At 45.6% G+C, this 25,559-nt stretch overlaps 1 protein-coding gene across 2 annotated transcripts in view; it reads right to left on the reverse strand.

The window, feature by feature from the left end:
• The window catches only part of LOC137355606 (atherin-like), a 103,532-nt gene that overhangs the window by 62,211 nt on the left and 15,762 nt on the right, over positions 1-25,559 (reverse strand). For both annotated transcript variants that reach the window (XM_068020920.1, XM_068020918.1), the window contains exons 2-4: positions 25,058-25,535; positions 8,430-8,515; positions 7,648-7,708 (exon numbers count right to left, since the gene is read on the reverse strand). In XM_068020920.1, coding sequence (XP_067877021.1) covers positions 7,648-7,708; positions 8,430-8,515; positions 25,058-25,535 — 625 coding nt within the window. The remainder of the gene's footprint in view (positions 1-7,647; positions 7,709-8,429; positions 8,516-25,057; positions 25,536-25,559) is intronic.

Genomic DNA, 25,559 nt, shown 5'->3' on the forward strand with positions numbered 1-25,559 from the left:
AAGATAGTTTTAAATTTTAAGTGCTGGCTACTATGCAAGTACATGAAAATTTACTAAAATAAATCAAAATATTTATCTGAAAAATTGAGATTGATAGAGACAGAGATCCCAAATAGTAGACAGAAATTATTTCTGCTGGTTGGGGAGTCCAGAAGTAGGGGGCTTGGTTTAAAACCTTTCAGAAGTGAAAGTAGGAAACACTCTACACATAAAAGGTGAGAGAAGGCTGGATCTCTCTCAAATGGCAATTGATGTTGGATCAATTGTAAATTTTATATCTGACATTTATAGATTTTTGTCAAAGGTATAAGGGATATGGGGCAAAGGTGGGTGTATGGAGATAGGTTGCAGATCAGCCATCTCATGGCAGAACAGGCTCGAAGGGCTAAATGGCCTCTTCATGTTCCTAAACTCTTATGTTCCATTCTATGAGGAAAGGTGAGATATGACCTGAATTGACAGGTTGAATTTGAGGAGAGGCGGTGGTGTAGTGGTATTGCTCTGGGAACCATGGGTTTGAATCCCACCATGGCAGAAGGTGGAATTCAAATTCAATTGATAAATCTGGAATTAAAAGCTAGTCCAATGATGGCCGTGAAACCATTGTCAATTGTCGATTTGTAAACCCATCTCGTTCACTAATCTACTGTCCTTACCTGGTCTGGCCCACATATGACTCCAAACCCACAGCAATGTGGTTGACTCTTAAATGCCCTCTGCAAGCCACTCAGTTGTATCTAACTGCTACGAAGTCAATAAGGAATGAAACTGGATGGACCACTTGGCATCGATCAAGGCACCGGAAACGACAACGGCAAACCCAGCCATGCCGACCCTGCAAAGTCCTCCTGACTAACATCTGGGGGCTTGTGCCAAAGTTGGGAGAGCTGTCCCACAGACTAGTCAAGCAACAGCCTGACATAGTCATAGTCACGGAATCATACCTTACAGACAATGTCCCAGACATTGCCATCACCATCTCCAGGAATGTCCTGTCTGGCAGAGGTGGCAGCACAGTGGTATACAGTCAGGAGGGAGTTGTCCTGGGTGTTCTCAACATCGACTCGGGATCCCATGGGCAAGGAAACCTGCTGATTACCACCTACTGTCTTCCCTCAGCTGATGCATCAGTATTCCTCCATGTTGAACATGGTGGAAGCACTGAGGGTGGCAAGGGCACAGAATGTACTCTGTGTGGGGGGACTTCAATGTCCATCACCAAGAGTGGCTCAGTTGCACCACTACTGGCTGAGTCCTAAAGGACATAGCTGCTAGACTGAGTCTGTGGCAGGTGGTGAGGGAACCAACAGGACGGAAAAACATACTTGACCTCGTCCTCACCAATCTGTCTGTCGCAGATGCATCTGTCGATGACAGTATTGGTAGGAGTGACCACTGCACAGTCCTTGTGGAGACGAAGTCCTGCCTTCACATTGAGGATACCCTCCATCATGTTGCGTGGCACGACCACTGTACTAAATGGGATAGATTTCAAACAGATAGAATAATACAAAACTGGGCATCCATGAGGTGCTGTTGATCATCAGCAGCAGCAGAAATGTACTCAACCACAATCTGTAACCTCATGGCCTGGCATATCCCCCACTCTACCATTACCATCAAGCCGGGAGACCAATCCTGGTTCAATGACGAGTGCAGGAGGGCATGCCAGGAGGAGAACCAGGAATACCTCAAAATGAGGTGCCAACCTGGTGAAGCTACAACCCAGGACTACTTGCATGATAAACTGCATTAGCAGCATGCGATAGAGGGAGCTAAGCGATCTCATAACCAACAGATCAGATATAAGCTCTGCAGTCCTGCCACATCCAGTCATGAATGGTGGTGGACAATTAAACGACTAACTGGAGGAGGTGGCTGCACAAATATCCCTACCCTCAATGATGGGAGAGCCCAGCACACCAGTGCAAAACATAAGGCTGAAGCATTTGCAATAATCTTCAGCCAGAAGTGCCGAGTTGATGATCCATCTCGGCCTCCTCCTGAAGTCCCCAGCATCACAAATGCCAGTCTTCAGCCAATTCAATTCACTGTGCGTGTTATCAAGAAACGACTGAAGGCACTGGATACTGCAAAGACTATGAGCCCTGACAATATTCCGGCAATAGTACTGAAGACCTGTGCTCCAGAACTCGCTGCGCCCCTAAGCAAGCTGTTCCAGTACAGTTACAACACTGGCATCTACCCGGCAATGTGGAAAATTGCCCAGGTATGTCCTGTACACAAAAGGCAGGACAGGTCCAATCCGGCCAATTACTACCCCATCAGTGTACTCTCAATCATCAGTAAATTGATGGACGATGTCGTCGACAGTGCTATCAAGCAGCACTTGCTTAGCAATAACCTGCTCATTGAAACTCAGTTTGGGTTCTGCCAGGGCTCCTTACCTCATTACAGCCTTGGTTCAAACATGGACAAAAGAGCTGAACTCAAGAGGTGAGGTGACAGTGACTGCCCTTGACATCAAGGCAGCATTTGACCCAGTATGGCATCAAGGAGCTCTAGCAAGACTGGAATCAGGGGGAAAACTCTCCACTGGTTAGAGTCATACCTAGCGCGAAGGAAGATGGTTGTGGTTTTTGAAGGTCAATCACCTGAGTTCCAGGACATCACTGCAGGAGTTCCTCAGGGTAGTGCCCGAGGCCAAACCATCTTCCGCTGCTTCATCAATGACCTTCCTTCAATCATAAGGTCAGAAGTGGGGATGATTGCTGATGATTGCACAATGTTCAGCACCATTCGTGACTCCTCAGATACTGAAGCAGTCCATGCAGAATCGAGGCCCGCTCAGGTCAGGAAAAAGGAACCCGACCCGAACCCGACCGAACCACAGTTGACCCGACGCAACCCGGCCTGAGTCCCCCCGATTTAGCCCGATCCCCCCTTAAGAAGCTGTAGTGCATGCGTAATGATGTCATAGTGACATTACTCACTCACTGCGCAGACTCAGTTTCGTCCTGGACTCCCAGCTCAGGTAAGTTTTTAAATTTCAATACTTACCAACAGAGTACTTACCGTGTGTGTCCAGCCCGACCCAATCCAACTCGACCTGGACTCGGCCCGACCTGACCCGAGCCCGAAAGCCGGACCCTGAAGACAGGACCGACCTGACCCGAACCAGACACATGTCGTTGGGTCCCGTCGGGTTCAGGTCAGGTAGCAGGCCTCTAGTGTAGAAATGCAGCAAGACCTGGACAATATCCAGGCTTGGGCTGATAAGTGGCAAGTGACATTCACGCCACATAAATGCCAGGCAATGACCATCTTCACCAAGAGAGAATCTAACCATCTCCCCATGACATTCTATGGCATTACGATTGCTGAATCCCCCACTATCAGCATCCTAGGGGCTACCGTTGACCAGAAACTGAACTGGAGTAGCCATATAAATACCGTGGCTGCAAGAGCAGGTCAGAGACTAGGAATCCTGCAGCGAGTAACTCACCTCCTGACTCCCCAAAGCCTGTCCACCATCTACAAGGCACAAGTCAGGAGTGTAATGGAATACTCTCCACTTGCCTGGATGGGTGCAGCTCCAACAACACTCAAGAAGCTCGACACCATCCAGGAGAAAGCAACCCGCTTGATTGCCACCCCATCCACAAACATTCACTCCCTCCACTACCGACGCACAGTGGCAGCAGTGTGTACCATCTACAAGATGCACTGCAGCAACGCACCAAGGCTCCTTAGACAGCACCTTCCAAACCCACAAACTCTACCACCTGGAAGGACAGGGCAGCAGATGCATGGGAACGCCACCATCTGCAAGTTCCCCTCCAAGTCACACACCATCCTGACTTGGAACTATATCGCCCTTCCATCACTGTCGCTGGGTCAAAATCCTGGAACTTCCTTCCTAACAGCACTGTGGGTGTACCTACCCCACAAGGACTGTAGCGGTTCAAAAAGCAGCTCACCACCACCTTCTCAAGGGCATTTAGGGATGGGCAATAAATACTGGCCTCGCCAGCGACGCCCACATCCCATGAATGAATTTTTTCAAAATCCAAACACACCCCTCTCTCAGATGAACAGGTCAAGGGAGCGCACCTTAATCGGTTGCTAAATTTGTGGAGGTTACAAAGTGCAATGGGCTCACCAAAGCTGAGCCTCCTGCACTACAAAGACAACCATCACTATTAGCGACAGGTCCCACAAGTACATCGGTTTCTATAGTCCATCTCAATTTCAGTTGGATAGCCCTGAAATTTTCAATGTATGCAGACAACTGCCACAGTGGTTTAAACCCAATGAACAATGAAGGAGATGATGTCTTAGAGCAGTTCAGGTTCAGAATTTGAAAAGAAGAATCTGCATTTATATGGCACCTTTGACATCCTCAGGACAAAAGCATGTTTGAAATGTAGTCACTGTTGTTATGTAGCAAAAATGGCAGCCAATCTGCACAGCAAGGCCTCACAAACAGCATCAAGATAAATGTCCATTTAATCTGGTTTGGTGGTGGTGGTTGAGGGACAGATGTTGCCCAGGGCACCAGGATTCCTTGCTTGTCCTCAAATAGTGCCATGGAATCATCTGAACAAAGAAACGGGGCCTCAGTATAACATCTTGTATGAAAGATGGCACCTCCTGACAATGTAGCACTGCCTCAGTACTGCAGTGAAGCATCAGCCTAGATGATGTGCTCAAGTCCTGGAGTGGGACTTGGATCCACTGTACAGAGTTGTTAATGGCAAAACCGAAAAGGTTTTTCAGCAGAGGAAAGAATGAAGCGATGAAAAGGCAGGAGAGACTTGTCATCACAGAGCACCTAATCAGGACTCAACCATCTGCAAAGACTTCACATACCATGTAATGTATATTTGAAGCAGAGTGACTACAATGTGGATGACATTAATAAACAGTAAGATCCCATAAATAGAAGCAAGACAAATGCCTAGTTAATCTGTTTTAGCGGTGTTCTGACTGGGGAAGAGATTTTGTCCAGGACACACTCCCTTCTCCGTTCCTCATAACGCCTAGGTTTCTTCTACATCTACCTCAATAGGCAGAGGGGACCTGGTTTAACATCTCACGTGAAGGATGGCATCTCCAACAGTGCGGCACCCCTCGGCACTGCAAAGGACCATCAGGTGATGTTATGTTCTCAAGACCCAGAGTGGGGGCTTGACCCAAAATCTTCTGACTTTGTAGAGTACAATTCTTGGTCTATCCTTTCTATGCGGCGCTATCAAAATTTGACTCGGCCTCCCGCTTTCCAAGTCAGTGGTTGGCCACAGGAGAAAATGAATGTCAGGAGAGACAAACGTTACACACATTGCAGTCATTCCATTTCAAATGTACATTGGAGTGAAGGCCCTAGCGATGTTGATTAAGGCAATCGAAATGCAAGTCCAAGAGCAGCTAGAACCACAGCTAGAAACTATGAGGCAGAACCTCATCTACAGTCAAAACTTCTGAAGGTCTGTAGAAGTCAGGGAGTACAGCTCAAGCCAATAGTTCCTTAGAGAAGAAATGTCAATGGAACCAAATGAACTGTAACTTATAAAAGAGGTGACCACAGTAAGAAAGAAAAAAATTGATCTTATATCGCTCCTTCACGTCCTTGGGCGTCTCAAAGTGCTTCACAGTCAATGAAGTACTTTTGAATTGTAGTCACTGCTGTATGGAATTGAACCAATTTGTAAACAGCAATGAGATTATGATCAGATAATCTGTCTTAGTGAGTCGGTTGAGGGATAAATATTGACCAAGTAACCGGGTAGAACAGTAGAAGCGTTGATCTGGGACTTCCAGACCTGATTTGGGGATCACAACTATCAAACGGAGCAATTCAAACCCCTGTATTGGTATTGAGTGATGCATGTTGACAAACAGCTTTCCCACCCCAATGCCTAATTCTCAAGGGCTATTAGGGATGGCCTTGTTAGAGATGCCCACATCCCATGAACAAATAAAAAAAAAAGCCCTGAATGAAGACAAGGACAATTTATGTACCAAGGCTCAGAGTTTTGGAGCTTATTTCACAGCATGCAGTACTGGAGATACCTTGATGCCAAAGCTTGAAGGGGGAACAACACTAGCAAGAGACTGAAATCAAAACACAATGTAGAATCGGCCTCAGCATGTGCCCATTTGTTGGGTGAAATCATCCTTTCAGGCAGATACTTCAGTGTCCAATGGCAAGGTTCAGGCAACCTTCACACATGTTGCAAGTCTGGTAGAAAGGTAACTTAAGGCATGTGAGATCATGAGATGGAGGTCCCCAGTTTACCCTCAAACCCAGTTCAAGACATTGATTAGAGACAACTTTTCATTCGAGTACATTACTATTGCAACAGAAAATAATTCTGTACTGGAATTACACTATGATGGCTCAATGGGCCGAATGGCCATCATCTGTGCTGGATCATTCTACGATTTTATTCATTCCAATGGTGATGCAATATAGTTATGGCTAGTAACAGGATAAACAGCTGATTCAGGAGGCAAGTCAGAAGGTTGGTCAGGAGTTCCGATGAAGGGTCACTGACCCGAAACGTTAACTCTGCTTCTCTTTCCACAGATGCTGCCAGACCTGCTGAGTGGTTCCAGCATTTCTTGTTTTTATTTCAGAAGGTTGAAGAGGTCCTTCCTATAGAGATACAGCCAATAGTGCCAGAGAGAAGCCAATATTTGGACTGGTTGCGGTAAGTACGCATCACAGGAATGGTAGATCGCACAATTGTTGCATGATACTGTCAGCAATATCTTTAAAGGGATATGACTCATGATTTCCCCCAGTTTTTTGACCCACCTATATGTACATGGAAGATTGAAGTGGAAGAATTCATGTGTCTAACATTTCTGTGGCAAGTATTGATAAAAGTAAAATCAGATAGTGTTGTTCAAGCAGTAACTGAACACTTTACAGGGTTGTCCCAGTTACATGTTGCCTCAGCTACTGAAGCATTACCAGTAGTGACCAGATTGGTAGTGAATATATTAGTGAGCAACGTGCAATACTTTGAAGATCTAATGTTACTGCATGAAGATCAACTAATTTCAAAATGGCAGCAAAACTTGCTGGGAACTGAGGCTCTTACGAAGTAGGTGGCCTGGGAGAATATTAATGTTGGCACATCTCTGGTTTCAATAGATATCAGTCATTTAAAGCTGCATTAGGCTGGAGGCATGGGTCTTATGCCCCCTTCTCATACACAACTCGTTGAGATCACTAGCCCATAAGAGTATTAGCTATCTGCAGGTGGATATTTAGCACACTGAGGACCCTAGTGACTGAGGCTAAAGACAGCACTTTGTGTTGCACAGATTTGGAAACAATGGTGCTCTCTGAAGGCGGTTCTTCAGCATCCAATCAATGCTTAGAAACATAGAACCAAGCTCACCAGGACAACCAGGATCTGACAAATGCCTGGGATTGTGGCCCTATGTAAACATATAAAGGCCAGAAGGTCCCAGGACCGATCACTGACTGTTGAGAAACCTGATCTGAACTGAGGTGTTAGGAGGGGCACCATGATTGCTCTCAATGCCCTGGGGGTGGGGGGGGGGGGGGGCTGGCTGATATCTGTGGACCTTCAACTCAATCAAGGCAAAGCAAAAGGTCAGAAGTATTTCAACCAGGGGCAGGTCACACCAATGCATCTAAACATTCCCTACCTTCAGTAGTTTTGGCTTCTGGCTGCTGGCAAGTCATGTGATCACATTCAGCACAGGGTCTCTGAAAAGAAGAAATGTGTGTGTCAAATGTCTGTGGCACCTTCACCCCACAAAGGGACTGATCCCAGCCGCCCACAGAGACCAGACCCTGGCCCCCTATTACAGACAGGGACCTGACCCACCAGCCTTAGAGACGACCCCTGGCCCCAAACACAGTGGCTCTTTCCCGGTCCCAGCCTACATTTAAACCTCCCCCCACGTGCACACAGGCCACAGGTTGGAAACTCTCCCAGGAGCTGAAGCAAAAATCAAAGTCACAGTTGGAAAAGGTACAAGATGGCAGCAGGGGACTGTAGATGCAGAGTGAACCATCGGGCTTCAGGGAAAGGAACAACGGAGCTCGTGTTCAGTGAAGAAGTTACCAGTACCCATTCCCGCCTCCATGTCCCATGCCCCTCCTCCTATCCTGTGCCCTGCCTCCTCTCCTACCAACTTAACCCCGTACCCGTACTCTTCCCCTCCCATGTACCGTGCTCTTCCCCCTCTCCTGTCCCAATGCTCCTCCTGTATCATGCCCACACAACTCCCTTCCCGTGCCCCTCCCCGTGTCCAATCCAGTGCCTATCACAAATGACAATCTCATTTTGTAAACCCCCGGGGGAGGGGCTGGGTGGGACGGGAAGTTGGGGGGTGGTGCTGGGGAGAGGGACCAGAATCACAGGAATCAGACAGAAGATCCCCTGTGCTCTGATTAAAATACCAAAATGCCGCCCAATACTCACATCCTCCATTTCTTGGGATATCTCACCGGTATCACAGAGTACAGGCCCCTGTTCTTCATTCACCTCCAGCTCAGGTTTTGCCTCGCCTGTGATGTGAAGGAAAAAAATTGAAATGTGCAGAACACCAACCAGATTGTGGGTTTAAAATTTGAGTGCAATGACTGAGTCTCGGTGAGTGTGAGCACAATCCAGACTCCAGGCACAGAGAATTCGATCAGGGACCCTCGGATTGAAACAACCCCGGCTCCTCTTGCCATACTTGCCAAAGAGGGAATGCATCGAAGGTTCACCAAACTAATTCCTTGGATGGAGGCATTATCCTATGAGGAAAGATTAAATAGACTGGGCCTTTATTCTCTGGAGTTTAGAAGAATGAGAGGTGATCTCATTGAAATATACAAAATTCTTACAGGGCTCCAACAGGGGTCAGTGTTGGGACCCTTGCTTTTCCTGATATATATTAATGACCCAGACCCTGGTGTACAGGGCACAATTTCAAAGTTTGCAGATGATATGAAACTTGGATGCATTGTGAACTGTGAGGAGGATAGTATAGAACTCCAAAAGGACATAGACAAGTTGGTGGAATGGGCAGACAGGTGGCAGATGAAGTACAATGCAAAGAAATGTGAAGTGATTCATTTTGTTAGGAAGAACATGGAGAGACAATATAGAATAAAGGATACAATTCTAAAGGGGGTGCAAGATCAGAGGGACCTGGGTGTATATGTGTATAAATCATTGAAGGTGGCAGGACAGGTTGAGAGAGTGGTTAATAAAGCATACAGTATCCTGGGCTTCATCAATAGGGGCATAGAGTACAACAGCAAGGAAGTTATGTTGAACTTGTATAAGACACTAGTTCAGCCTCAGCTGGAGTATTGTGTCCAGTTCTGGGCAACGCACTTGAGAAATGACATGAGAAGAAGAAGTGACATGAGGAAAAACCTTTTCATGTAGCAAGCGGTTAAGGTCTGGAATGCACTGCCTGAGAGTGTGGTGGAGGCAGGTTCAATCGAGGCATTCAAAAGGAAATTAAACTGTTATATGAAAAGGAAGAATGTGCAGGGTTATGGGGAGAAGGTGGGGGAATAGAACTGAGTGAATTGCTCTTTTGGAGAGCTGGTGCGGACATAATGGGCTGAATGGCCTCCTTCTGCACTGTAACATATCTGTGATTCTAGTTGCAGGAAAGATGTTTCCCCTAGCTGATGAGTCCAGAACCAGGGGACACAGTCTCAGAATAAGGGACAGGCCATTTAGGACTAAGTTGAGGAGGAATTTCTTCACTCCAAAGGTGGTGAATCTTTGGAATACTCTGCCCCAGAGGGCTGTGGAGGCTTAGTTGTTGAGTAAGTTCAAGATTGAGATCGATAGATGAAAAACATAAAGGGATACGGTGATAGTGCAGGAAACTGATGTTGAAGTAGAAGATTAGCCATGATCTTATTGAATGGCCGAATGGCCTACTCCTGCTCCTATTTCTTATGTTCTTATGTTCCTGAGGCCCACAAAGGAGAGATGGAGCTAATAGACCTCAAACTCATCAGCGACATTGTTGACTGCAAATGCAGCAGAGTTCCACAGAACACTGCCGCCCTGTACATTGCAAGAAAATTACTTAGTTACATAGTATTTGCAGCAGAGAAACAGGCCATTCCGCCCAACTGATCTATTCTGACATTTACGCTCCACACGAGCCATCTCACCTTATCAGCATATCCTATTCCTTTCCCCCTCAAGTACTTTACTAAATTCCCCTTAAAAGCACCTATCTGAATCACTCCTTACGGTAGTGAGTTCCACATACTCTGAGTAAAGACGTTTCTCCTGAATTCCATATTGGATTTATTAGTGACTGTCGTGCTAAGCCCCTACCTGCCAAGAATGAGACACATCATTGGTACCAATGACATAGGTAGAAAGAGGGATGAGGTCCTGCAAAAAGAATTTAGGGAGCTAGGTAGCAGATTAAAAAGTAGGATCTCAAGGGTTGTAATCTCTGGGTTTCTTCCGGTGCCACGGGCTAGTGAGTATATGAATAGGAGGTTAGAGCAGATAAATGTATGGCTGGGGAGATGGTGCAGGCGGGAGGGCTATAGTTTCCTGGATCACTGGGCCTGTTTCTGGCGAAGGTGGGATCTGTATAAGATAGACGGGTTGCACCTGAACCGGAACGGGACCAGCATCCTTGCTGGGAGGTTTGCTAGTGCTGTTGCGGGGGGGGGGGGTTTAAACTAATTTGGCAGGGGAATGGGATACAGAGTGGAAGCACAGTAGGGGGTGATGTACAATCAAAAATAAATGAGAAGCTAAGTCAGTCTGGAGGGCAGAGTAAATGTAGACCAGTTAATGCTCAGGCAAATAATGCAAGGTTGGATTGTATCTATTTTAATGCAAGGAGTCTTACTAGTAAGACAGATGAATTGAGGGCGTTGATTAACACATAGGAATATATTATTGCTATCACTAAGACATGGTTGAGGGGGAAGGGCAGGACTGGCAGCTTAATATCCCAGGGTATAGAATCTTCAGATGTGATAGGGGAGGGGGTAAAAGAGGAGGTGGCATTGCACTGTTGATTAAAGAGTCAATTACTGCAGTAAGGAGGGATGATATCTTAGAAGGTTCCTCTAATGAGGCCATATGGGTAGAACTTAAAAACAAAACGGGGGCTATCACTTGGCTGGGAGTGCACGACAGGCCTCCAGTCAGGCAGTGATAGAGGAGCAGATATGTAGGCAAATCTCAGACAGGTGCAATAATAATAGGGTAATAGTAGGGGATTTCAACTTCCGCTATATTAGAGGGGATAGTATTAGTGCAAAAAGCTTAAAGGGGGCAGAATTCTTCAAGTGCATTCAGGTTGGCTTTTTGAGCCAGCACGTAGAGAGTCCTACTAGAGGAGGAGCGGTACTGGACTTAATCCGAGGGAATGAAGCCGGACATTTTTCGAGGAGGTGACTAGGTGTGTAGATGAGGGTAAAGCAGTTGATGTAGTCTACATGGACTTCAGTAAGGCTTTTGATGAGGTCCCGCATGGGAGATTGGTTAAGAAGGTAAGAGCCCATGGGATCCAGGGCAATTTGGCAAATTGAATTCAAAATTGGCTTAGTGGAAGGAGGCAGAGGGTGATGGTAGAAAGTTGTTTTTGCGAATGGAGGCCTGTGACTAGTGGGGTACCGCAGGGATCGGTGCTGGGACCCTTACCGTTCGTAGTGTACATTAATGATTTAGACGTGAATATAGGAGGTATGATCAGTAAGTTTGCAGACGACACGGAAATTGGTGGTGTCGTAAATAGTGAGGAGGAAAGCCTTAGATTACAGGACGATATAGATGGGCTGGTAAGATGGGCGGAGCTGTGGCAAATGGAGTTTAATCCTCAGAAGTGTGAGGTGATGGACTTTGTAAGGTCTAACAAGGCAATGGAACATATGGTAGGACCCTAGGGAGTACAGAGGGTCAGAGGGACCTTGGAGTGCCTGTATATAGATCACCGAAGACAGCAGCACAGGTAGATAAGGTGGTTAGGAAGGCATACTTGCCTTTATTAGCCGAGGCATAGAATATAAGAGTAGGGAGGTTATGATGGAGCTGTAGAGAACGCTAGTTAGGCCACAGCTGGAGTAATGTGTACAGTCCTGATCATCACACTATAGGAAGGATGGGATTGCAATGGAGAGGGTGCAGAGGAGATTCACCAGGATGTTGCCTGGGCTGGAGCATTTCAGTTATGAAGACAGACTGGATAGGTTGGGGTTGTTTTCCTTGGAGTGGAGAAGGCTGCGGGGGGACCTGATTGAGGCATACAAAATTATGAGGGGCATTGATAGGATATATAGGAAGAAACTTTATCCCTTAGCGGAGAGGTCAATAACTAGGGGGCATAGATTTAAGGTAAGGGGCAGGAGGTTTAGAGGGGAGTTGAGGAAAATTTTTTTCACCCTTAGGGTGGTTGGAATCTGGACCACATTGCCTGAAGTGGTGGCAGAGGCAGGAGCACTCACGACCTTTCAGAAGTATTTAGAAGAGCACTTAAAACGCCATAGCATACAAGGCTACGGGCCATATGCGGGGAAATGGGATTAGTTTGGATGGGTGCTTGATGGTCGGCGCGGGCGTGTTGGACCGAAGGGCCTGTTTCTGTGCTGTAAAACTCTGACTCTATGACATCAATCTTGTCCTGAACATTGATTTTTAACTGTTGTTGGAGCGAGGAAATTACTTGTTAAACAGATCAGCCGTGGCTGGAAAAAACATTTACAGACTAACAGACATTGAAGGTGAGGAAGCACATTCCAAAGCCTGCTAAGGAGGATACAATCCACAAGGACCAGGACTGGTTAGACCAGTTGGTCACATGACTACCTGGCTGTTCCAGGGTTTTCTTTTGAACTGGCCACAGAGAGTTTGAAGGGAGTGTGTGTTTGTTCATGGACTGAGATGTCTCCTGTCTGCTCCCATCTCTTTCTCACAAGCCTCTGAATCCGCTAAAGACACATGAACCCCAAGAGAGAAAAGTCTCCTACAGCGAACAAGGTTTAAGAAGAATACTGGGCCGCAACAAAAAGCAAGATCTACCTACAATCAAGGACTCTACAGTGAACTCGAAGAACCGTATCAACAACTCTTCAGATATTGCCTCAAACTTTCCCACTTTATTTTTCTTCTGCTCTTTTCTGTCTCTTGCATATGTGTATCGCGTATGCATGTTAGCGAGGGTGTGTTGTGTATCTGTAGGCGTTAACCGAATTAGAGTTTAAGTTTAATAAATTTCAACTTTTCTTCTTTAAACCTAAGAAAGCCTGTTTGTGTTGGTTTCTTTCCTTTATAATTGGAAAGCGGTGAACAAGGATTCACCAATGGGGAGTAAAAAACACAGTGTGTTTAAAAATAAACCCTGTTACAGTAAGAACAGGTGAAGGCTGAAAGGGAATCCTCGACCTCTTTGTCACCTGATTGGAACAGAAATTTGGGTGCTAGCGCCCAGGATTTTACCCACAGACGAATAAGAGAAATTGGAAGTGGGAAGCCAAATTGTTCCCAATCAAAAAAGAGCAAGATTTCAATACAGGTTTTCTTGTGATTGTGTGTGATTGAATACTAACATGTCTGCGACTGAAGCTAGTAGCTCCCTAAGCCAGGGTGAAGTAACTTGGAATAAAAACAAGAAATGCTGAGTTCCGAAGAAGGGTCACTGACCCGAAACGTTAACTCTGCTTCTCTTTCCACAGATGCTGCCAGACCTGCTGAGTGGTTCCAGCATTTCTTGTTTTTATTTCAGATTTCCAGCATCCGCAGTATTTTGCTTTTATTGAAGTAACTTGGGATAAGTTAAAAGCACTGTCTATGGAGGAGCAGTGTGGGATCACTGTACCTGGCAAGGCTAGGAGGTCTGAATCCCTCAGACTAGGGGCCATCCATTTTGCCCTTAAATCAGAAGAAGCAGAAACAGGGTTAGAAACAGACCCAGACAGGGTACTGCTAGCAAAGATACAATTGGAAGAAAGGAAACTTGAATTAGAAGACAGGGAAAGAGAAAGAGAGACAGACAGGAGAGGGAGTAAGAAAGAGCCTTCCAGAAGGAACATGAAGAAAATGAAAGGCAGGGGAGAGAGAGGGAGAGAAAGAATATTCTAGAAGGAATGCGAAGAAAGAGAGTTGAAACGGCTTGAGTTAACTAAGGGGGTGACAGAGTAACCCCAGTGAAAGCATGGCCAATATAGAGAAGCGTAATTCAGGGCTGGGTACAGAATTGTTAAAGCTAGCTCATTTAATTCAAAAATTCAATGAGAAGGATGTAGAAGCATTTTTGTGTCCTTTGAGAAACTGGCAAGGCTGCTAAAGCAAGCTAACTGGAAAAGCCCATCAGGTTTATTCCCAGTTGCCAGATGAGAGTTCATCAAATTATGAACTGACAAAAAGTGCTATCCTCTGGGCATACGAATTAGTACCTGAAGCCTATCGCCAAAAGTTTAGAACCCTCAAGAAGCAAGCTAATCAAACTTCTCTGGAGTTTGAAAGAAGTAAGCAGCTGGCTTTTGACCAGTGGCCGAGGACTCTTAAAGTACAGCTCAGCTATGAGAATCTCAGGGATGTAGTTCTGGTAGAGGAATTTAAAAACTTTCTCCCACTCTCCATAAAGACACATTAAGGCAGGTCATCGAAAAGCTGACTGCTGGAAACTAAAGGGAAAACTCATAATCAGGGCACATCTGCTCAGTGAAGAAGCGAACCTGATGGAAAGCACAGCAGAACAAGAAGTGGCTTTAACTTTTTTTTCAATTCATTCATGGGATGTGGGCGTCGCTGGCCAGGCCAGCATTTATTGCCCATCCCTAATTGCCCTTGAGAAGGTGGTGGTGAGCTGCCTTCTTGAACTGCTGCAGTCCATTTGAGGTAGGTACACCCACAGTGCTGTTAGGAAGGGAGTTCCAGGATTTTGACCCAACGACAGTGAAGGAACGGCGGCGATATAGTTCTAAGTCAGGATGGTGTGCGACTTGGAGGAGAACTTGCAGGTGGTGGTGTTCACGTGTATTTGCTGCCCTTGTCCTTCTAGTTGGTAGAGGTCGCGGGTTTGGAAGGTGCTGTCTAAGGAGCCTTGGTGCATTGCTGCAGTGCATCCTGTACACACTGCTGCCACTGTGCGTCGGTGGCGGAGGGAGTGAATGTTTGTAGATGAGGTAACAATCAAGCGAGCTGCTTTGTCCTGGATGGTGTCGAGCTTCTTGAGTGTTGTTGGAGCTGCACTCATCCAGGCAAGTGGAGAGTATTCTAACACACTCCTGGACTTGTGCCTTGTAGATGGCGGACAGGCTTTGGGGAGTCAGGAGGCGAGTTACTCGCCTCAGGATTCAGTTTTAGTTTTAGAGATACAGCACTGAAACAGGCCCTTCGGCCCACCGAGTCTGTGCCGACCATCAACCACCCATTTATACTAATCCTGCACTAGTTCCATATTCCTACCACATCCCCACCTGTCCCTATATTTCCCTACCACCTACCTATACTAGGGGCAATTTATAAAGGCCAATTAACCTATCAACCTGCAAGTCTTTTGGCATGTGGGAGGAAACCGGAGCATCCGGAGGAAACCCACGCAGACACAGGGAGAACTTGCAAACTCCACACAGGCAGTACCCAGAATTGAACCCAGGTCGCTGGAGCTGTGAGGCTGCGGTGCTAACCACTGCGCCTGGCCTGCTCTTGTAGCCACGGTATTTATATGGCTACTCCAGTTCAATGGTAACCCCTAGGATGTTGATAGTGGGGGATTCAGCAATGGTAATGCCATTGAATGTCAAGGGGAGATGGTTAGATTCTCTCTTGTTGGAGATGGTCATTGCCCTGCACTTGTGTGGCGCGAATGTTACTTGCCACTTATCAGTCCAAGCCTGGATATCGTCCGGGTCTTGCTGCATTTCTACATGGACTGCTTCAGTATCTGAGGAGTCACGAATGGTGCTGAACATTGTGCAATCATCAGCGAACAGCCCCACTTCTGACCTTATGATTGAAGGAAGGTCATTGATGAAGCAGCTGAAGATGGTTGGGCCTAGGACACTACCTTGAGGAACTCCTGCAGTGATGTCCTGGAGCTCAGATGATTGACCTCCAACAACCACAACCATCTTCCTTTGCGCTAGGTATGACTCCAGCCAGTGCAGGGTTTTCCCCCTGATTCCCATTGACCTCAGTTTTGCTAGGGCTCCTTGACGCCATACTCGGTCAAATACTGCAGTAAGAGTGAGACCCAGGAAGCTCACTACTGCAAGTGCAGGAAAATTTAATAGGATTCCTGAAGGTTATCAGGGTTTTGTGTCTGAAGGGAAAGTAACCCCATACCCCTTGAGTGGGGCAAGCAAGCCCAGAGCAACTCTCAGGGACACAGGGGCCACTAGATCCCTTTTACCGGGAAAAGGCCTGAGCTTTCCCCCAGAGAGTGCAGTGAACACCAGAATGGTGGTGGCGTATGCCTGTCCCTGTACACCGGGTGCACCTAGAGTCATAGAATTATACAGCACAGAAACAGGCCCTTCGGCCCATCATGTCTGTGCCGGCCATCAAGCATCTATTTATTCTAATCCCATTTTCCAACACTTGGCCCATAGCCTTGTATGCTATGGCGTTTCAAGTGCTCATCTAAATACTTCTTAAATGTTGTGAGGGTTCCTGCCTGGAGTGCGACCTAGTTTCGGGACATAGTTTGCCTGTGGACGGGGTTGACCTGCTCCTAGGTAATGATCTGGCAGGGGTGAAGGTGGTAGCACCCCCCCCAGTAGTGAAAGACCGCAGGAGGTCAGAGAGATAAGGCAGTGGCGGGAGACAGACCTCTGAAGTTCCCCTGAATGTGCAGTGGATCAGGCCATGATCAAACTAGCTCCCCCAGAGGAGACTGAATTAGCACTGCACGCAGATGACCAGGTCTGTTTGTCTGAGACTTTCTTTGGAAAGTTAGGAGATGCAGGGAATGAAGTAAATGTATTTTCCCCAGCTGAGGCTCAGCGAGCCGACCCAGTATTGCAAGAGTTCGCACAGGCTATTCAGTCTGAAAGTGCAGAGGGAGCTCTGGATTGCTACTATTTAAAGAATGAGGTACTGATGAGGAAATGGAGTTCTCCTCACAGACTTGAGAGCAAGGTAGTTCAGTTAGTGATGCCGCAGAGGTACTAGAGAGAAATATTAAGAAAGGTCCACGAGACTACAGTGGCTGCACATGCTGGTATACGAAAGACCAAAGCCTGCATAAGACAGCAGTTTGACTGGCCAAAACTGCACAAAGATGTGCTGGAGTACTGCAGGAGTTGCCACATGTACCAGGTTGAGGAAAAACCCCAACCTACAGTGAAACCTGCACCCATAAGTCATGTACCGGTGTTAGGAGGACCCTCCAGCAGAGGGCTGGTGAACTGTAAGGGACCCCCGCCGAGAACAAAAAGGGACAGGCAGGCACAAGGTTAGACAGGGAAGGGGAAAAAGTGACCAAGAGGGCAGGTTAAAGGAAGTATGGGAGGAATCCCAGATGAAAATCCCTACTGTCCGGTCAGCCAATCCGGAAAAATGTGAAAAATTAAACCCCATGTCCTCCTACGTAAATGCAGATACTAGAAGCACCCCACCTAAGTTGCTAACAGCATTTACAGGAACCTGCAGAGACAAAGAAAGATCTCTAGGGGGCAGAGAAACTGAGAGAGTGATGCCTCACCTAGTCGAAGTGCCACAGGGGAGTGCAGTGGAGTCTGCACAAATACCTGCAGGCAGGAGTGTCCTCTGGTTAAGGGGAAATTAGCAAAGAATCCTCCCCCACAGTCAGAAAAAAAGAAAAACACCCATCCCCTGAAATCAAAAGGCTTTGCATGACTCAGCAAAGCACTGAGAGTGTGTTCAGGTTAGACCCGTTGGTACTGACTCTCCTGAGAAAAAAAATTCCAGCTTAGGGCTAGTTAAATCTATCCGCCTACCCCGCACCCCCCCCCCCGCCCTCCCTTTCAGACTTCAACAGGAACAAAGACGCTAGGCAGCCATGGAAATGGGCAAATGGAAGAGAAACTTCCCAAAAAAAAGAACTACATGTTTACTGGGATGCCAAAAAGGGGGCAATTAAAGCAGCACTGGCACCAAGAGAAGACAGGCTGTAATAAGTTTTAGGACTTATGAATGAATGGGAATGAATGAGAGAAATGCATGTTTTTTTCTGTATCATACATTTTTCTCGCGACCTTTTTAATGAAATGCGCTTTTCTCAAAAAGCATTTCATTCCGCTGGGTGTGGAGGTGTCATGCTAGACCCCCACCTGCCAAGAATGAGGCACATCAATTTTGTCATGAACATTGATTTTTAACTGTTGGGAGCGAGGAAGTGACTTGTTAAACATATCAGCCCTGGCTGGAAAAAAGCATTTACAGACTAACAGACATTGAAGGTGAGGAAGCACATTCCAGGGCCTGCTAAGGAGGATACAATCCACAAGGGCCAGGATTGGTTAGACCAGCTGGTCACATGATTACCTCGCTGTTCCAGGGTTTTCTTTTGAACTGGACAGAGAGTTTGAAGGGAGTGTGTGTTTGTTCATGGACTGAGATCTCTCCTGTCTGCTTCCATCTCGTTCTCACAAGCCTCTGAATCCACTGAAGACACATGAACCCCAAGAGAGAAAAGTCTCCTACAGCGAACAAGGTTTAAGAAGAATACTGGGCCCCAACAAAAAGCAACAGCTACCTACAATCAAGGACTCTACAGTGAGCTCGAAGAAGCATAATAACAACTCTTCAGATATTGCCTCAAACTTTTCCACTTTATTTTTCTTCTGCACCTTTCTGTCTCTTGCATATGTGTATCACGTATGCCTGCTAGTGTGGGCGCATCGTGTATCCATAGGCATTAACCGAATTAGAGTTTAAGTTTAATAAATTTCAACTTTTCTTCTTTAAACCTAAGAAAGTCTGTTTGTGCTGATTTGTTTGCCTTATAATTGGAAAGCGGTGAACAAGGATTCACCAAGGGGGAGCTAAAAACAGTGTTTTTAAAAATACAACCCTGTTACAGTAAGACCAGGCGAAGGCTGAAAGGGGCCTCCTAGACCTCTTTCTCACCTGGATGTAACAGTGACTGTCTTATATTTGTGGCCCCTAGTTTTGATCTTCCCACAAGAGGAAGCATCTTCTTTAAGTCAAACCTATCGAACCCCTTCATAATTTTAAAGGCCACAACTACATCATCCTTTAGCTTTTTCTTTTCTAGAGGAAAGAACCTCATTACGTTCAGTCCTTCCTGATGGTTATGACTTCTCAATTTTGGCATCATCCTTGTAAATCTTATTTGCACCTTCTCTGGTACCTCTATATACTTTCTGTACAATAGAAAGCAGAACTGTGCGCAGTACTCCTAAATGTAGTCTAACCATAGAAACCACAGAAAAATTATGGCACAGAAGGGGGCCATTCAGCCCATCATGTCCGTGCTGACCAAAAAAACTAGCCACCCAATCTAATTCCACCTTCCAGCACCTGGTCCACAGCTTGCCAATTACAGCACTTCAGGTGCATGCCCAGGTACCTTTTAAATGAATTGAGGGTTTCTGCCTCCACCACTAATCTGGGCAGTGAATTTCAGACACCCATCACCCTCTGGGTGAAAAGGTTTTTCCTCATGTCCCCTCTAATCCTTCTACCAATCACCTTAAATCTGTGCCACCTGATAATTGACCTCTCCACTAGGGGAAACAGGTCCTTCCTATCTGCTCTATCTAGGCCATTCATAATTTTGTACAACTCAACCTCCTGTGTTCTGAGGAAAACAACCCTAGCCTATCCATCTTTCCTCATAACTGCAACTTTCAAGCCCTGGCAACATTCTTGCAAATCTCCTGTGTACTCTCTACAGAGCAAATATGTCCTTCCTGTAATGCGGTGACCAGAACTGCACGCAATACTCCAGCTGTGGCCTAACCAGTGTTTTATACAGTTCCAGCATTACATCCCTGCTTTTGTATTCTATACCTCAGCCAATAAAGGAAAGCATTCCATATGCCTTCTTCACCCTCTATCTACCTGTCCTGCCACCTTCAGGGGCCTGTGGACATGTACTCCAAGGTCTCTCACTTCTTCTACTCCTTTCAATATCCTCCTGTTTATTGTGTATTCCCTCGCTTTGTTTGCCCTCCCCAAATGCATTACCTCACACTTCTCTGGATTGAATTCCATTTGCCACTTTTCCACCCACTCAACCAAACCATTGATATCATTCTAGAGTATACAGCTATCCTCTTCACTATCAACTACACGGCTAATTTTTGTGTCATCAGCAAATTTCCCAATCATGCCTCCCATATTTAAGTCCAAATCATTAATATATACCACAAACAGCAAGGGACCCAACACTGAGCCCTGTGGCACGGCACTGGAACCCGCTTTCCATTTGCAAAACATCCGTTGACCATTACCCTTTGTTTCCTGTCACTGAGCCAATTCTGGATCCAAACTGCCACATTCCCCTGTATCCAATGGGCTTTCATTTTACTGACCAGTCTGCCATGCGGGACCTTGTCAAACGCCTTACTAAAATTGATGTAGACCACATCCACTGTATTACCCTCATCAATCCTCCTTGTTACTTTCTCAAAAAACTCAATGAAGACATGACCTTCTCTTAACAAATCCATGCTGACTATCCCTGATTAATCCGTGCCTTTCTAAGTGGCAGTTTATCCTGTCCCTTCGAACTGATTCTAATAATTTACCCACCATCAAGGTCAGACTGACCAGCCTATAATAATTTGGTCTATCCCTCACATCAATGGTACAATGTTCACAGACCTCCAATCAACTGGTACCTTGCCTGTATCTAGTGAGGATTTGAAGATGATCCTCAGCACGTCTGCTATTTCCTCCCTGGGTTCCTTTAACAACCTGGGATGCAATCCATCAGGCCCTGGCGATTTATCTACTTTCAAGGATGTCAGACCCTCTTCTACGTCCTCTCATTATGCTTATTGTATCTATTATTTCACATCCCTCCTCTTTAACTACAATGTCTGTATCAACCCTCTCCTTTGTGAACACAAAGACAAAAACTCATTAAAAACCCTGCCCTCATCTTCTGCATCCATGCAGAAGTTCATTGTACATTTCTGACAGGCCCTACCCTTTCCTTAGTTATCTCTTGCTTTTAATGTACTGATAAAACATCTTTGGGTTTCCCTTGACTTTACCTGCCAATAATTTTTCATGTCCTCTCTTTGCTTTTCTAATTTCCTTTTTTAGTTCACCCCGCACTTTCTATACTTCTTTAGGCTTTCTAAAGTATTACATTTTTTGTGATTGTCATGAGCTTTCTTTTTCTGCTTTAACTTACCCTGTAAGCTTCTAGATAACCAGGGGGCTCTAGATTTTGCAGTACCACCCTTTATCTTTGTGGGGACATGCCTATCCTGTGCCTGTAGAATCTCGCTTTTGAATGCTTCCCACTGGTTTGCCACTGATTTTTCTTCAAGTAGCTGTATCCAGTCCACTTTTGCCAGGTCACCTCTCAATTTCGTAAAATTTGCCTTTACTTCTGTTTTATCTTTTTCCTTTTCCATGATTATTTTAAAATTAACTGGTGACCATAATACAAAGTTCAATACAAGTTTAACATGACTTCTCTGCTTTTGAATTCTATTCCTCAAGCAGCATAGTGTTTTATTTGCATTTTTAGGGCCTTATAAACCTGTGTTGCTACTTGTAGTGATTCGTGTACCTGTATCCCCGATCCCTCTACTTCTCTACCCCATCTAGCCTCTTATTTCCCAATGAGTAGGTGACTTCCTTACTCCTCCTATTAAATGCACCAAACAAGTTCATTCCTGACCCCTCTATACTATCTCAGCGCAATAACACTGGATTAATATAAGTTGACCAGACAAGGTCTACCTTCTCCTGCATAAGAGGAATTAGCATCTGCCAACTGTGCTGCCGAGAGGTGAACACATCCCAAAGGTTTCCAATAACCTTGCCTGATTGGGCACCAAACCATTGACAGAATATGTAGCCTGGAGCTCAAGCTGGGACTGTTCCTTGGGAGGATAAACCTGGGTCAGCGAGTGCAACTGGTGTAGCAAAATAAGAACAATTTGCATTTATATAGTATCTTTAATGTAGGAAAATGTCCCAAGGCACTTCAAAGGAGCGTAAGCATGATAGGATGGGAGGAGGTTCATGTGGAGCATTAAACACTAGCATAGGTTGGTTGGGCCAAATAGCCTGTTTCTGTGCTGCAAATTCCATGAGGGTAATTAGACAAAAATTGACATCGAGCAAAAGAAGGAGACATTATTGAAGGTGATTCAAGGTTTTGCCAGAGAGGTAGGTTTTAAGGTAGGCCTTAAAAAGGAGAGGAAGGTGGAGAGGATTTAGGAGGGAATTCCAGAGCTTCGGGCTGAGGCAGCTGAAGGCACGGGAGCCATGGACAGGAAGGTGGATCAGTTTCAGCTTCTGAACCCTGAGGAAGAGTCACTGACCCGAAACACTGACCGCACTTTCCTCTCTCCAGATGCTGCCTGTTTGCATTTCAGATTTCCAGCATCTGTGGTATTTTGTGTTTTGTTGCAACGTTTATAGGTTTTCCCTTTACTTGGCCCCATTACTATAAAATGGACCAAAGATTCAAGATGTGCTTCAATGACGAGATACCAGAAGAACTAACCCAGGCTGGGAGGGAAAGAGAGCACAGCAGAACCATATGAAACATAACTGTATTGTAAAAATTTGTACAGAACTGTATAGAAGGATAGTGTTTGGAACATTACCATAGAGAACAGTACTGTACAGAACAATACTGTATAGCACTTCAGAGAACTTTTGAGGAGCACTTTGTGAAACAGGCTTGGAAATGAATAGCAGCAGGGCTGAAGGCAGGCCCCTGAGCACAGAAATCAGGACAGGGAGGAGTGGGTTGATGGGTGACCTTGAAGAGGCATCAAAGATAGTTTGGAAGGCCAAGTACCTGCTAACAAGTAAATACTCTGGAGGGATAACTGTCCAACAAATGGTAGACATCAAAGAACAGATAAACACAGAATATAACTTGAGCCATGACAGTGTGGTGGACCAGGAGAATTTGTTTATGTTGATGGGTTTAATCATGCTTCCTTAGTCTGGCTCACTGGTAGCGCACTCAGCTCGGAAGAGTCAGGACATTGTGGCTTCAAATCCCACTCCAGAACTTCAACACACTTCAGTGTTGAGGGAGCACCACGCTGTCGAAGGGGGCAGTGTTGAGGGAGCGCCGCACTGTCGGAGGGGCGGCACTGAGGGAGCAGTGCGCTGTCGGAGGGGGCGGTGCTGAGGGAGCGACGCGCTGTCGGAGGGGCGTGCTGTTGGAGGGGTGGTGCCGAGGGAGTGTCGCAGTGTCGGAAGCACCGTCTTTCGAATGAAACATTAAACTAAAGCTCTGTCTAGCTGTTATGGTGAATGTAAAAGATCCCATGACACTGTTTGAAGAGCAGAGCAGTTCTCCCATGTTCTCACCAATATCTCTCAAGCAAATCCTAAAACGGAGAATCTGCTCATTGTCTCATTGCTATTTGTGGGACACTGCGGTTTACAAATTGGCTGCCGTATCCCTATTTAACAAGCGACTGGACTTCCAAAAGTAATTAACTGTCCATGAAGGATTTTGCTATTCCAAAGATGTGATGCAGTGTTACATAAATGAAAGATCCTTCTTTCTTCAGATTCAAAATGTTTTCCAATGATGAGGATGACGGTCCTCACTCATGAAAGGAGCCCGTTACTGGATTGAGTGACACTGAAGCAATGAAATGTATTGAAATATATTGACCTTAGTAGGGAGCCAAGTGGAGTTCGACTGATTGTAAATCCTTCTGCTGTAGTAAAAAGAACAAATTTGCATTTATATAGTGTCTTGTATGACCTCTGGATGCCCCAAACTGTTTTATAGTCAATGGAATACTTTTTGAAGTGTAGTCACTGTTACAATGTAGGAAACATGACAGCCAATCTGCACACAGCAAGGTCCCACAAACAGCAACATTATAATGACCAGACAATCTATTTTAGTGTTGTTGGTTGAGGGATAAATGTTGGCCAAGACATCGGGAGAAATCCCATAAGGAACAGGAGCAGGAGTAGGCCATATGGCCCCTTAATCCTGCTCTGCCATTCAGTAAGATCATGGTTGATCTTCTCCCTCAACACCACTTTCCTACCCTATCCCTATATCTGTTAATTTCCTCAACTCCCATGGTAATGGTGCATTAGGTTGGTGTGGAATGAGCAGTGCAAATGGACTACCTTAAAACTCAAAAGGCTACCCTAATAAGTTACTACATATATTCCTTAGGAAATAGTCCTTCAGAAATAGAACTTGAATACAGCATACAGTATAAAGTTGTTGCTTTCCCTTCCATTGGCATTCTTGCGAATTGTCCTGATGAATGCAAGACGAAAAGTTTCAACAACATGTCTCAATTTTCAGCAATACTCATATTCCTTAGTAATTAAATAGCACTTCAACACAGCAGTGTATCTGTGATAGATCACTGACCCATCTAACATTCTGCTAATTCACTCATTTCATGTTCTTGTTAAGTAACTTTCATGAAATGCAGTTTTCGGAGATCGTAAAACAAGCAGATTTAATCACACGGATTAATAAACAGGGAAGCAACTTCATTCTGCCATATGTTCTATTATTAAAAGTTTTGTTTATATTTTTTGAAGCTTGCAGGAAATGATCTGCAACTGACTTTGTCTGCCATTGTGACTTCAGCAACTGTAAGCTATACTGCAACATGTTTTAGGGGGTCTTTGCACCCACAGATTTCAGCTCTGGTGCAAAGAGGGTTCCACTTTGCACAGACATTAAACTTGTGTGTATTGCAACTCTGGAGTTACAGCCAGATCTGGTTCAGGAGCAACTCCAGGGAATCTCCTATTCCATTTTAACCCAGTGTCAGATTGGATCCTCACTGCAGATTTGGGCTGTACTTACACCACGTAACTAATTTCAGTGCACTTTGCACACTTGTAATATAAACCTGCAAATGTAAATCACTGCCAGTGGAAAGGCACTTTAAAATTTTACATTCTATTGAATTCTAACACCTTTAAACCCAAGTTACCTTGATTGGTGCAGGGTTCCTGGGAGCATTCTTCACTGCAGCCTTCTTCCATAGGGGTGGGTTCTTCAGAAGAGCTAGCTTTGCCTGCATTATCTGGACAGAGTCGTTCTTGCACAGTCTGAAGATCTTTAACATCAAGCTTCATCTCAGCGTCAAGCTTCATCTCAGCGTCAAGGAGATCCTTGCACTCGACACTGGGACAATGTGAAGGGCTCTGCTCCAAAGCTGAAGATGTTTCAACCTGCTCATTAGTGGACAGTTCCTCAATGACGTCTTCAGTTGGACCATCCTCAGTGCTAGGAGGTTTGATGGGACTCTCTTCAGTAACACGGTCCTCACTTACGCAGTCAGTGACAGCCTCCACACCGGTCTGTACCTCACTGAAGGTTTGGCTCACGGATTCCTGGTCTTTTAGTGGAGCTTCTTCATTACTTGCTTCACCATCTGATGGATCGGATTCTTTTGTTCTCCTGGTCTTCTGCAGAAAGACAAAGCAACAGTA

The sequence above is a fragment of the Heterodontus francisci genome, chromosome 43, assembly GCF_036365525.1.
Source record: "Heterodontus francisci isolate sHetFra1 chromosome 43, sHetFra1.hap1, whole genome shotgun sequence".
Lineage (NCBI taxonomy): Eukaryota > Metazoa > Chordata > Chondrichthyes > Heterodontiformes > Heterodontidae > Heterodontus > Heterodontus francisci.